At 33.6% G+C, this 14034-nt stretch overlaps 1 protein-coding gene across 2 annotated transcripts; it reads right to left on the bottom strand.

Annotated features, from left to right (window-relative positions):
- Positions 1–1721: 1721 nt before the first annotated feature.
- On the bottom strand, positions 1722–12815 carry LOC109244080. 2 transcript variants are annotated; one of them, XM_019411111.1, is made up of 16 exons: positions 12677–12815; positions 11861–11949; positions 11639–11771; positions 11424–11535; positions 11215–11337; positions 10437–10541; positions 5778–5861; positions 5532–5647; positions 5042–5143; positions 4808–4921; positions 4669–4725; positions 2799–2865; positions 2586–2639; positions 2299–2373; positions 2160–2195; positions 1722–2059 (listed from the first exon to the last, which is right to left on the bottom strand). In XM_019411111.1, exons 3-16 carry the CDS (start codon positions 11656–11658, stop codon positions 1961–1963), a joined length of 1164 nt encoding a protein of 387 aa, XP_019266656.1. In that variant the 5' UTR covers positions 11659–11771; positions 11861–11949; positions 12677–12815; the 3' UTR covers positions 1722–1960. The 2 variants fall into 2 exon arrangements, with proteins under 2 accessions (XP_019266656.1, XP_019266655.1); XM_019411110.1 differs by lacking the exon at positions 11861–11949.
- Between the last annotated feature and the right edge of the window lie 1219 nt (positions 12816–14034).

The following is a 14034-nucleotide window of genomic DNA, read 5'->3' as shown; positions in this document are numbered from 1 at the left end:
AACAGTAAGTACAAATACAGAAAATATATTAAATTCCTTAAGCTTGTTAGTATACTGTATTTGTAAAATAATTCTGGAAATATAAATGAATATAAACAGAAATGAACATAAATAGAAATGTCAGAAAACCAATTCGAGCCCACTGAATTCACAGTGTTTCCTTAAGGAATTTAATCCCCTCCTAGTACCCAAGGTTATGGATTATTTTCTCCCAGGATAGAACGAATTACACACTAGTGTAGTGGTACTTCAAACCCCAGCGTTTCAGCGAACACAAAATTCGGTAGCAAATCACACTTACTTTTTGCTTTGTTTGATGCTAAAAGTATGCAGAAGAAGGAGAAGAAACTCAGAAAATCGTAGTGAAATTCTGAGCAGAATAGTGTTGTATTTATAGCCAAAGTTGGGCTGAAATCTGAAGAGGTGCAACTCTTCAGAATGGCTGTTTATGCAAAACGCCCACAGCATAAATGCCATTACATAAATGGCCATTTACTCAACAATAAAGAGGAAAAATAAAGAGGAAAAATTGAAGAGGGTAGTTACTTTTCTGTTACCAAAACAGAAAAACGGATTGGATTTAATATTAATATTTAATATTAATATTCTATTATTAAAACAAATATTTAATAACATTTTTGTTAATATTTAAATTTGGTCCAAAAAGTTAATCAATCAATCGTTTGACCGAAGCTGAAGCCGAGCCGAGCGAGCGGCGACGACGACGGCGCGAGGCTTGCCTTCTTCTCAACTCTTTAAGAGCTAGAAGAAGAGCAATTGCTTATATACCCATAAAAAACCTCTTCCTCTTCCAATATGGGACAATGCCCATTTGCAAGGGGGGAACTTAAAATTTCACTCAAAAATTTCATTTCCCTCCATTTCCCATTCACCCTCTTTTAAGTATTTAATATATTAATTAAATACATCCAAAACCCAACAAAACCATCACAAGTACGACCGGTCAATATATATGTGATTGAAAATGAACTAGTATATATTTTGTGGAGTTTAGTTAGGGGTGTCAATGGCGGGTTAGGCTGATTATGGGTGAGTCAAAAAGATTGAGTCAATATATGAGCAGATCAATAGCCCGTCCAAAAGTTATTTAAGCTGAGATGAGATGAACTAAAATTTGGGTCATATCCCAACCTGTCCAACTCTTACCAAGCTTTAATGAATATGTGTAGTTTTCTTATGAATTATTTTATTACCAAATAAGATATTTTTGTTCTGTTATAGGCATAAATAACATATCAAATAAAAAATAATTTTAAAAATATTTTAGCAAAGTTACTCATGAATTAATTTGGACTAAAAATCAACCTAACTTTAAATGGGCTGAATTTAACAAACATGCAGGTCAATAACCAACCCAACCTTGGGTGGGTTGAATGGATTTGAACTCAAATTGCCACCCAAGTGTGATCAGCTTTAGTGATATATTATTTACATTTCATTGGCACGTTCTCTTAACCAAAAAATGAAATTATGAAAATATACTTCTCCTTAGAAACATCACTCGAGAATGCATGGGATCTGCACAGTATCTTTGGAAGTAAATTCTCATTCCAGTATGGCTTAACTATCTTTAATTTTTATTCATTAACGTTCGATCAATCCATATTCTCTAAATTGAATGCCAAAAAGGTTCACTCCTCATTTAGCATGTAAAATGCAATCTGTTTCCAGCTATGTTTGCCTGCACTCCTAAACGACCATACGGGGAAGAAAGATTAAGTGCACATTATCCATCGACTACATATATTGTGTCATTCTATGCACAAGAAGCCTTCCAATATCTAATGGTTTAGCGTTCACTAGCTACATAGATTTCACTACTCTAATATTGAAAGGAAAAGATAATACTAAAAAGAACAGATACTGAGAAAAAGAATAGGCAAACCCCTAGAAATGGTAAAAAGGAGAAAAAGCAATGTACAGAACATCCGGAGGCATGTTATACTCGAGTTTTTTCATGCTGGGCAAAGTACGCTTTATCTGCGTTAGCTAACCGGTCTTGGAACATAGCCCACTCGTTTCTACATCTCTTTCTTACCTAGAAAAGAAAAAGCCATTCACTATTAGCCACTAGCACCTGAGAAAAGTGCTCATCATATTTCAAAACAAAATTGGAGGCAAGGAATGGATATGCTTACCCCTTCCCAGGGAGCTTTGCCATTCTCGGGCTGACCCTGTGATTCCCAAAAAGACAGGAACAGTCTCAAAAAATGAAACAACCAATGCAATTGACAAACTACCAATCTATGTTCCAGATGGAAATTTTAATACACTAACCTGATTTCCCAGAGAAGGAATAACTTGATGCACAATCCACTGCGAATCGACCACACCAATTTTTTCATGAGCAGGCTACACAAACCAAGAGATTAACAATGAGATTATACCAAAGGTTCCCTATTGAATTAGAAATATCCTAAAATAGTGAAGAGGATTATTATTTTCCATGTCTCGGTGATATCTATGTTCTCTGGGTGCAGCATTCTTTCTTTTACAATTTTACCATAGGGTGCAGTCTTCTGCCACCATTCTTGCATAAGAATGTATCAAGGAGAACTACTAACCTCTACGCATCTTCTTAGTGCAAAATCCAATCCCCATCCATGTACCAAATCATTCTATAACCAAACATCAAACCAAAGTACATGCATTAGTGTAATAGCATAGGCAATTGAAGAGTTCACTCTCGACCAGAGCAAACATGTATTTGAATATATTGCACCACACAAAAATGGACATTGTGACGAGATGCAAGTGATACCAAGTGTAAGAACTACCTGAATCAAATGCCAAACGCATCGCCAAGCTTCTCGAGAGAATACGGGAGCCATTATTTCCACAAAACTGTATTATAAAAGACGGACCAAGACAATAAATATAAGTTTCAGGCTAATGACAAAGGCATCAGATTATTCTGTTGCTGACACTTGTTTGTTGACGAGTCTTATGTAATCAATTTACCAAAGGTGAAATGCTACATGCAACTCAATTAGAACATGCCAGTCATATTTGAATGCTAAGCCACCAGAATTAGGTTTGCCTAGTCAATCTAACATCAATGAAACACGCAAAAATAAGTACAGCCAATGGCATGCCTCATAAAGAACAAGTTCTCTCCCCTCTCTATAGTAATAGATAAAGTAAAAATAATTTCTGCAGTCTTATGATAAAAAAAAAAAAGCTAGTCCAATAATAACCAATTTTGTAAATATCTCAGCCACCTGCCCCTCCATCCCACCCCCACCCCTAACAAGAAAAAGAATGACAAAAATGGTGGGACTACGACATAAAATCCAGATACACAACCTAAATGTACTAGCGGATTAAATAACCAACACAAGACTAGATAGGTCAGTCAGCCCTAATAGATCTATTCTTGCTTGATGAAGCACAAAGTTGCAATGGGGATATCATCGCCATCAGGCGATAACATATCTTAACCATGCTGAATTGCTCAGTAATGCTTTGCCACTACCCTAGCTGGCAGAAACAACTTAATGGTAGAGCATAGACTTGCCAAGATTGAGGTTGAGGATTCAAGTCCCTCCTTTCGCTCCTGGCTTCCTCTATGGTCAAATAAGTCATTGTGATCCAGGCAATTAAATTTGTAGGTTCACTCTAGTTGAAGGTGCATTAAATGAGTTCCACTTTGATGATGTTGCTAAGAAAAGCTGGACCAAAAAGAAGCTCAGAGATATGTGCTTAGTAATACGTGCTTAGTAATACGAATGATACAAGTATATAAAAGCATGTGTTGTCACCATTGCTGAACAAATCTTTTAGTCTCTTAGTAAATCTTTTAGTCTTAAGTTACATACTATCTCAAAGATAGGATCATATAGGTTTAATGTGAGTTTAATCATGGTGAGTAAGCTCTAATTTTCATCAACATTGCTGAACAAATAATTTATTTTAGTGGGCGTTTGGACATAAGAATTGTAAAATTTCAAAAAAAAGTGAAAAAAAAAATTTCAAGTGAAAATGGTATTTGAAAATTTTGTGTTTGGATATGAAAATAATTTTGGGTTGTTTCTGAAGTTTTGTGAGTGATCTGAGTGAAAATTTTGAAAAACAACTTTTTGAAGTTTTTCAAATTTTCGAGAAATTCCAAAATGCATCTTCAAGTGAAAATTGGAAATTTATGACCAAACGTTGATTTCGAAAAAGTGAAAAATTTTCGAAAAAAAGTGAAAAACTTCTTATGTCCAAACGGGCTCGTTAGTATGTGCATGTTTACACAAAATAGATTATATGCAAAGGAAAGAAGAAGTTAGCGTAATTGAGAGGATTCGTTACTCCAAACAAGGGAAGCCAAGCTAATACTTCTTTTTTTTAGATAATCGTGGTGTCCAGGCCAGCTTGCACACAACTCGACTAATTCCATCTCCCACCAGCAACAAGTACCAGGTAACTTTATCCACCAAGGCTTGGATGGATGAGAAGAAATCACCTAGTATTTTTTGCCTCCGCTGGGATTTGAACTTGAGAATCTCATGGTTATCACCCACTTCATTGACCACTAGGCCACACCCTTGGGTGCCCAAGCTAATACTTCTATGTGCACACAAATAAGGGGTAGATTGGTGCAATTGTACCCCGCTGTTTGCATATGTTAGAGAGAGAGAGAGAGAGAGAGAGAGAGTATACGCTGCACAAGGAGGCAAATGTGCATCACTGCACCAGCCTGGTTTCTCTTCTGTATCCCTGTTTACCACGAATACAAGTTAACTTTCAGAGTGATATCCAAATTCGGGGGGAAAGGGGTTGTATAACACAATGAACATACTTGTGAACTTCTCTGTCACCCCTCCTCTTAGTCATCTGCCATGTGAGTCCATTGTTGGGTTCAAGACCAGGCTGAGATATGTCAAGACCATGTTTCTTAACTAGTTGAATGTATCTGCCATATTCACGTGATAAAATTTACATGAAAGGAGATTATAGAGACACCACCAAATATTTGTTCCTGATTTAAAAAGAATGAGGAATCATGTGACAAAAACCATGGAAAGACACCTACTTCTCTGCATCGAAGTGCTCAACTCCAAGATCCTCATCCCATATAAATATGTAATCATAGGCAGCTACAACATCTGGATGCAAAAACCTCTTTGCATACCACCTGTAATAAGAAACCAATAACAAACTGTGAATTGAAAAGGATTAGATTTAACCTATATACATTTTAAGTTAACACTATCAGTGTTTTAACCTGTTGTAACATGTAATATGTCTTATTTTTTAGGCTACAAATCCTTTTATGGAAGGTTACATATAGTAATTTTTTGTGACCTGATAGTGAAAATTCTTTAACACTGTATAAAAGTTAAACTCAAAATGATTAGTTATTGTATGCAAACAGTAACATTTTCTTCATTCTTTGTCCTATACATGGAGCCAAAGACGCTAGTAAAAAGGGACTTCCTGAATTGGTAAGAGCTCACACTCGCACATTATTGTTGAAATGTTGGATCAAATACAGAAGGTAATAACTAAACTCAAAGCCTTACCATTTTGTCTGCTTCCTAACACTGATGTGAACTGCACGCTTGGACCATTCAAATTGATCCCACTCACTCGTTCGACCATCATAATGGAAAAGCAAAATTTGAAAATCCTCTGAAAACTAATCCGCGTATAAAATATAAGACTCAGTATATGGACTACAACGTCAACTGTCAAGAGAAACGTTGAAAAAATGCTAATCTATAAAATCAATAATATCATATTCAATAGAATTTCTTCATTTCTATAACCTTTTTGACTGCTGCATCAATGTTGTTCTTTTGATCCAAACCAACTGTAAATGTAACCAAGTACTTGGGCTTCTTTGTCAGATCCTGAAAACACCACAATTTTGTAACATGGCTATGCCAAAACAAAGCACCAACCAAAAAGAATACAAACTTATAAATTGTACGCAGTGCACAAAATCCATTTCTCAGCCTACATTATTGTCCAATCTGTTAATGATTGGCCAGAAACTGACAGAAGTTGCACTAATGTATGCCAAATGTTTCGACACCAAGACATTTAAGATCAGAACAGGCCATCGTACATAAACAATTAAAAAGTTGAATGCAGTTCCAAAATGCAAGTACAATCCTCATGTTAGGTATCCAATTGCTCTTTTTTTAAAAAGCACACAAATAAGAAACTAAAACTGACCCTAAAGTAGGGGTGAGGTGTCAATGGTTCAGTTCGGCCGGTTTGTTTCATAAAATTTGAACCGTGCCAATTTTTCGGTTATTTTATTTTGTATAACCAAAATTAGACTTTTCGAAACCGTACTAACCATCTCGGTTTTTCTTCGGTATCGGTACGGTACGGTTAATTTTTCGGTATTTTTAAAAAAAATCATCTAAGAGTCGGTAGTTAAAGTTAGAATGCGATAAATGCGTACTTGGATATGATTTTGGCAAAACTCTCTAGATATTTTTATTATTATAAAAGTGATGAATTAAAGTAACACGAAAGATATCTGTAATAGAGATTCATCCCACTATTCTATAGTAGCGTAAAACAAATTAAGCAAAGGCAAAAAGATATATAAATCACACGAGTGAAAAGATATTAATCAATTTGGGATTCAAGAACAAAGTTTATCTATATTATATTAAAAGCACGAAGGCCCTTAGGTTCGCCTTTTTTACCGTTTAAAAATAGATTTTACACTAGACAAAATAGTCATTTAACTATTTTCCTAATTTTTAGGAATTGTCATTTAATTCATTTCCTAATATTTAAAACCAACTAAATTTTGTGTATTAAATCCTTCCATATTTAATTTTCTGCTTGTAAAAGAATAACTAATAAATAAAGTTTGTAAATTTAGCTGTCAAATCCAAGAACTTTCAACTCCTAATTTTACGCTTAGTAGTATTCTTTGTTCGGTTATAAAAGTTTAGGTTAGAAAGAGTGAGGCCAAAAAACTATTTACTCCTTTTTCTTATTGAAATTTATCAATTCTATTACTATATAAAGAAGGGTTGTAAATTATTTTTTCCAATTGCAATTATAATATTTCGTGAACTATCTTAAATTTTATTTATTAAATATTTCCTGGAGCTCATAATATTTGAAATTGTAAAAGTAAGTTTGATTTAACCTTATATAGATTCTTTTCTTATTTGATCATGAACATTCTTTAAAGGAAAACTAGGAAATTGCCGTTTCCACATATGGTATTGTAGGTTTAGGAGTTCTTACTTTGCATTATAGAATTATAACCGATTAGTATTCACAGTTTTTATTATTCATAATTATTTTTTAACGCAATTGAACCAAGTCTCCTATTAAACGTTAAACTCCTATTTCACGTGCTGCAAATCTAGAGAAAATATTGCATTCTTTTTAGTATTTTGAATTCAATTATGAACATGCCACTTTGAATTCTATGCATAAAATTTTGATCATTTAAATCAACACAAAGAAAAAACGCAAAATAGGCTTTCAATTATTTTCCATCCACGCCAGGTCTCCTATTCCTATAGTTTTGTTGGCAACTTTGTCAAGTATTTATTTAATACTATAAGGTGAAGCTGGCGTCATAAATAAACAACAGTTCTAACGTGAAGAGTCGTAAAAATTAAATTATTTCCTTTTATTATTTTCTTTTTAAGAAATATAGTTGTTATTAAATACTATCTAGGGATTTTAGTCGCAAATAAAATCCTGTTAGCGTTAGAAAAATGCATATGTCTATAAAGAATTTCAGCTATGGGCGGAAAGAAGAAAACCCACCTTAATATCATTCTCCATAGTTTTCTCTTTTGAGATTGTGTTCTTTTTAAATTATAAAATATCACATAGATTATGGTTGCACATAGTTAGTAGATGTGCGATTAATGATCTAATTACTTTCTTATTTTTTTATAGATTTGTTTGATTCATGACACAACAATTCATGCCATAAATTGTATTACTTCCTACTACTGAAGGCAAAGAAAGGTTAGAGCTTTCTGGTTTTTGTCTTTAAAGGTCTATTAGCATACATATCTTTATTTGTACATATTTATTGATATATATACATTCATGTGTAATGCATAAGGTCAATTGGTGAAAGTTGATTGTCAAAAAAAAAAAAACAACAACAACCCAGTAAAATCCCACAAGTGGGGTCTGGGGAGGGTAGTGTGTACGCAGACCTTACCCCTACTCCGAAGGGGTAGAGAGGCTGTTTCCGAAAGACCCTCGGCTCAAGATAATAAAAAGAAGACAAAAGGAGAGGATATTAGATTCATCACGGAGATCATAGGTAAAATAGGAACATAAAATGCAGAAGAAAAATGCAAAGCAAAAACGGTGGCTAGTAAATGGATCCAACGTCGAAAAAGAAAATAGTAAGACACGACATTGCCCCTAGCTCTCTTAGACAAACCCTACCGGACTAGGCTCACAAAGGTACAAAGTAACGCAAGACTCAACTACCTCCTAGCCTACAACGGTAATACTCGACCTCCACAACTTCCTATCAAGTGTCATGTCCTCGGAAATCTGAAGTCTCGCCATATCCTGCCTGATCACCTCTCCCCAATACTTCTTAGGCCGCCCTCTACCTCTTCTCGTGCCTTCCACAACCAACCGCTCACACCTCCCTACTGGAGCATCTGGGCTTCTCCTTTGTACATGCCCGAACCATCTGAGCCTCGCTTCCCGCATCTTGTCATCAATGGGAGCCACGTGCACTTCTCCCGAATATCATCATTCCTAATCTTATCCATCCTAGTGTGCCCGCACATCCACCTCAACATCCTCATTTCTGCTACTTTCATCTTTTGGATATGTGAGTTCTTAACAGGCCAACACTCAAAAAAAAATTCAAAATATTTACCATCTATTATTCCTCTATTAATAATAATCTTAACATAAATTTATGTATAAACAGAGCTAACACTACCAAGGATAATATTAACTTTAGTATATCCCTAATAGAGGATATTAAGTTTAATTTCCTCTACTCTCTTTTCTCTCATACTGCATATACCCGTGCCAGCAATTTTGCTGAAAGAAATACTGGAATATGGTCTCTCATGTTTTCTTACAGATCTTCAAGGTATTACTATACGTTGGTTTTTTTTAATCGTATAAGTGAAACTTGAAAGACTTGTCTTAGCCTTTTAATCAGATTGATAGTATTTTTTCTTCAGTTCAGTTGAATATTTTAAGTGCACAATATAATTTTCTAACTCAAAAAATAATTGATTACACAATATGTAGAGTTAGGAAGTTGCTATATTCTATATTATATCTATAAATCTTCGCTTTTTAACGAAAATAATGCTATAATTTTTTAGAAAGAAAACAAAAAGCCATGTAAAGGTGTTTTGAGTATTCAGTTGTTAATAAGCAGTTCATTATATTTTTTGTGCAGCTTTTAAAAAATAGAACACCATATGATATGAATTCGGCTTTCAGACTTTTAATCACTATGCAATACTAATTTACTTTTGGATAATGTCAGTTATTATGAGAAAATTTTAGGCCAAAATTGTTAACGGTAAGAATCAAGCATGCAATTTCATAGATGACATTTTTATGTAATTACTATATTGTAAATATTGTATAATTAATTTAACTAAATACGTCATTTCAAAGATATTGAATTCATCTACTGTGTCAATGAAATAACATTTATTTGCATCATTTAAACAAATATTACATTTATTTTAATGTTAATGTTTAATTTATACATAAATATCACGTACACTAAAACTAGTTAGAAGATTAGTATCTAACAAGAGAAATCTAAATCATACGAGAGGAAGATACCCAATACCTTGTGGCTTGCTACTGAAGTTAGTGGCTTGCTACTGAAGATCGCTGAATTGCTTAGTGGCTTGCTATTCTAGATGTTGTAACTAATTAAGTTCCAATACGAGTATTAGCATAGGTTGGATGTTGGGACTTGGGCATTAATTATTTGGTCACTTGTAGCCATTTTCATAATCTCAAGGCCCAAAAAACTTAATGCTTTGTTAGTTTCAAGTATATAAAATATATTTTTCATATATAAATTTATTAGGTACGGTTCGGTATTTTTGGTTTATATTTTTATAAAACTAAAAACCTACCCTATTATTCAGTACGGTTATAAATTTATACGGTTTTGTTAAAAGAACCCTAAAAATCGGTTCGGTACGGTTCGGTCAGTTTAGTCGGTTTTTAAAGATCCATTGACACCTCTACCCTGAAAGCACCATTAACAACATTAAAGTATCTAGTATGAAGTTCCTGCCACAATGATATGATTACTAGAACAGCTCATGAAGGGCATGACAGTTGCAGAGAGTCTTTCACTCTTTCTTTTAACAAGAGACAATTAAAGGTTATATAATCTATACAATTACCACATTCTTATTTTTTTTTTGTTAAATCAGGATTAAACAATATCATTAGAGATATTTGCTTCATACCTCACTTGGTTCACCCCACAACCTTCGTAAATAAAAATCTGATTCTGAGACCACAATCCCTGGTGGCAATGACTCTGCACCACGAGGATTAGTTGGGACATATATCTGCAAAAGGAAATCAACCCATCAATATTTCAGAACAAATGTCTAGGTGCTCTAGATTCTAAATCTACCACGGCAGTCAGAATAACTATCCTACACCACTTCCCAATGAAAAATGATCATGTCTTATGCATTTACCACTATCTTCAAGTCTTCTATTTTGGGATAATTAGATAGTCTAGAAACATCAAATTCATCCACATCTGTATGCAATTCTATTCAGTTCTGGCTCGGATTAGACCAAATTTCATAAACCAAAACAATAATAGAATATGTATTTCCAACTTTTAGCATTTAACACTTATCAAATAACAGGAATGGAATGACAAAAGCAAACGAAGATCCAGGAAATTAAATGCAACAGGGACAAGGGCCTTTAGTTTCATAGTAACTGTTTCTCCAACTTAGTGCTAGCAATACAGTTAAAAGAATAAATAGAATGATCAGGGGAGTTGAGGCATTTGGTTTAACTTTTATTGGTGTCAGTGGCTAAAACAACTGTACATGCCACAACACAATAGAAGCTAAAAATTACCCCTCCCGCCCAACCCAACCACAGTATGGAGTTCAAGTGTTGTTTCCTCCCACATGGAGTCACTAAAGCTTTCTCAACGTACAAAATATATTCTTTTTTACTTACAAATGATATAGCATCAATCGATAATGAAATAAATACCTTTGGTGTCAAAGGAGTACTACCAGAACCAAGATTCTCCGGGAAACTACGCTCAGTATTACGTGTACGATCATCATTGAAAGCATAATCGAGAGTTGACATAAGGCTTGAAGGTAAATTAATCTGCAAACGACCACACGATTGTGATGAATGAGAAACCAGAAGTTGTTTTGTAACAGAAGAACCGTGCAGACATTGAGCTAACATACCTTTGTTAGAGAAACTGATGGAAAAGAAATCCCGACAAAGTATCCAAACACCATTCCCATGATAGTGGTTATAACAAGTCTGGCACTATCATTTGATCTTTTGAAAGCCCCACTGTATCGATAAGCAGAAGAGAATGGTGATATAAGCTAAATGCGTTAACCATAAGCTTAATGTTGAAATTAATTACAGAGACATGCAAATATTGTCTACGAACTTGCGATATGGGGTTCCCATTTTGACAAAAGTTGCTCAACTCAAGGGTCAAGCACTAAGTAGAAACCAATTCCTTGAGCAACCTCAGAAACACATATAGCATCCTCCAGCTCCAGAAAGCAAACTTCACATGCCTGAAAGTGTAAATCCTATTAGTCAGTATTCACAGGGGAATAAGTTACACATCACTATCACCCAAGAAAAAGAAAGTCACACTCTATACCTCCAATATTTCACCTAATCTTTTAACCTGACACTATGATCAACTGTCAGTAATTTCTTGGCACGATGTTTTATTCCAAATTGCATTATCTGATAGCACATGTGAACCATAATTATATAGCAAACCAGACAAACTTTTCAGACAACCATTCTCCCAAAAACTCAATGTTTCAATTAAATAACTAGCAAGGTAAAAGTTTTACAATTAAGACATGCTTTTAAAAGCAACTTAAGTTTCTCCTGAAACTTAAACGACGTAAAGTCAAAAACCTCTATGAGCCAAGTATACAACAACCACAACTATTACAACGCCTCAGTCCCAAATAAGGTAGGGTCAACAATATGAATCATCACTGACCACGTTACTCCATTTAGATCATTCTCATGCCAAAATATTTAGGAACCAAGTAAATATTGCAACTTAAAGTTAGAATCTTTATTATAACCTTAAAAATGGGGCTAAAAGATCTTACTTGAATTACTGATCCGGGCCATAACCATTTTTTATTTCTTTTTTAAAGAAATCTCTTCACTCTCCTATAAATATTAATTCGATATTAGAGTAAACTAGCAATAATGCTGCTCACATTCAATGCAAGAATTCATTTTGAAATAGAAATTCCTCCAAATATAAATAAGGTTTTTAATTAAGCCCAAAAAACCCTAAAATTTCACTAAATTCCATTACTACGATCTGTCATTTGAAAAGTATTTTAAAAAAAAAAATCGAATTTAACTGTTAAAACATTAAAGATTGGATCGTAAATTGAAGAGTAGATGAGAAAGCATATAAAACTAGGGTTTGAGAGAGTCTTACAGGTTGCGCCGATGGTAAAGAGAGATCTTCCTGAGAGATCGGTTATGAAGGTTTTCGATTTATTGGGAGGGGAGGTGTATTTCTTGAATATTTTGAATTTGTGAAACTGAAAAATGTCTTTTGCTTTTATTTAATTTTATTTTTCTTACTATATATATTGCCCTTTTATAGTAACAACTGCTTATACATGTTTGTTGCGCCAAATAGAAGAATTTTTTTTTATGAAAAAGATGTTTTAATTGAAGTATCGAGTTTGAGTCCTAATAGAATTTTATTTTTGTCGGAGAACACTTTATTCCTAACATAAGTTTTTTTGGTGTGAATTCGGATTCAATCAAACTTCAAAGCTAGTACCAAACATCGGATGGAAGCTAAGACATTCTAATTTACTAATTTTATAGATTAAGATATGAAGAATAGAAAGATCTAACAAGACGAAGATATTTAAAAATATGCGATGAAAGGAAGAGATCAAAATAATATGGTAGACGATTTTTATTAATTATGCGAATGGCGTTTTATTGATTTGTTATCTATCTATCTATCTTTATTGTTAATGTAGAAATGTAGCTTATTCAATCTTAACTTAAATATTTTATTTTGACTTTGCATGAATAACAAGAGAAATGGTAAAATATTATATATATATATATATGACCATGCAGGATATAATAAGGAAGATACCGTACATTAGTTTTTATTTTTTCTAGAGTAGTATAAATAAAAGTTTTTTTCTTCTTCTAATAATTACATTATTTTCAAACGAATTAAAAAAAAGTGAATATTCAATATCATTATCAAGTCCAAAATTTTAAAAATGAAACTATTCTATCTTGTCAAACTGAACTGGCGTTATCTATTACTCCTATATGTTTTTCATATACCTTAACTTTTCCACAAAAGCACGGTCAGATTTAGCATAAGTCTTGCGGGTTGGGTCGATCCTAGTAATTTTGGCTCAAATTCTGTATTTGTCTTAAATTATTCATTGCATATGTATTAATTATGGAATTTTTTCCTAACTATACCATATATGAAACATTATTACCCTAAATGTGCATAGTTTGTTAATTACCCGCCCAGTCCACACTTTTACTACAATTTATATATCATTCGACTATTAGGCATTAAAAGAACAGAATATTCCCTAAAAAACGCGCTAAAATTAAGGAGAGAATCTTGGTGTTAATTGATTCTACATTAAATTCAATTTTTAAAAAGGAAAAGGAGATTTCTATTTTTCTCCAGCTCAGATTTGATTGGTAGGCAAAGCCATTGGAATTTTTTTCGTAATTAAAAAAAAAAGACTAAAAGCTTCAACAAACTGAAATCAAATCTGATATGGAGAAAAATACGCA

This window comes from Nicotiana attenuata, unplaced genomic scaffold (assembly GCF_001879085.1).
Source record: "Nicotiana attenuata strain UT unplaced genomic scaffold, NIATTr2, whole genome shotgun sequence".
NCBI lineage: Eukaryota > Viridiplantae > Streptophyta > Magnoliopsida > Solanales > Solanaceae > Nicotiana > Nicotiana attenuata.
The sequence above is the reverse complement of the archived record's forward strand: the minus strand, read 5'-3'. Positions and strand labels throughout refer to the sequence as shown.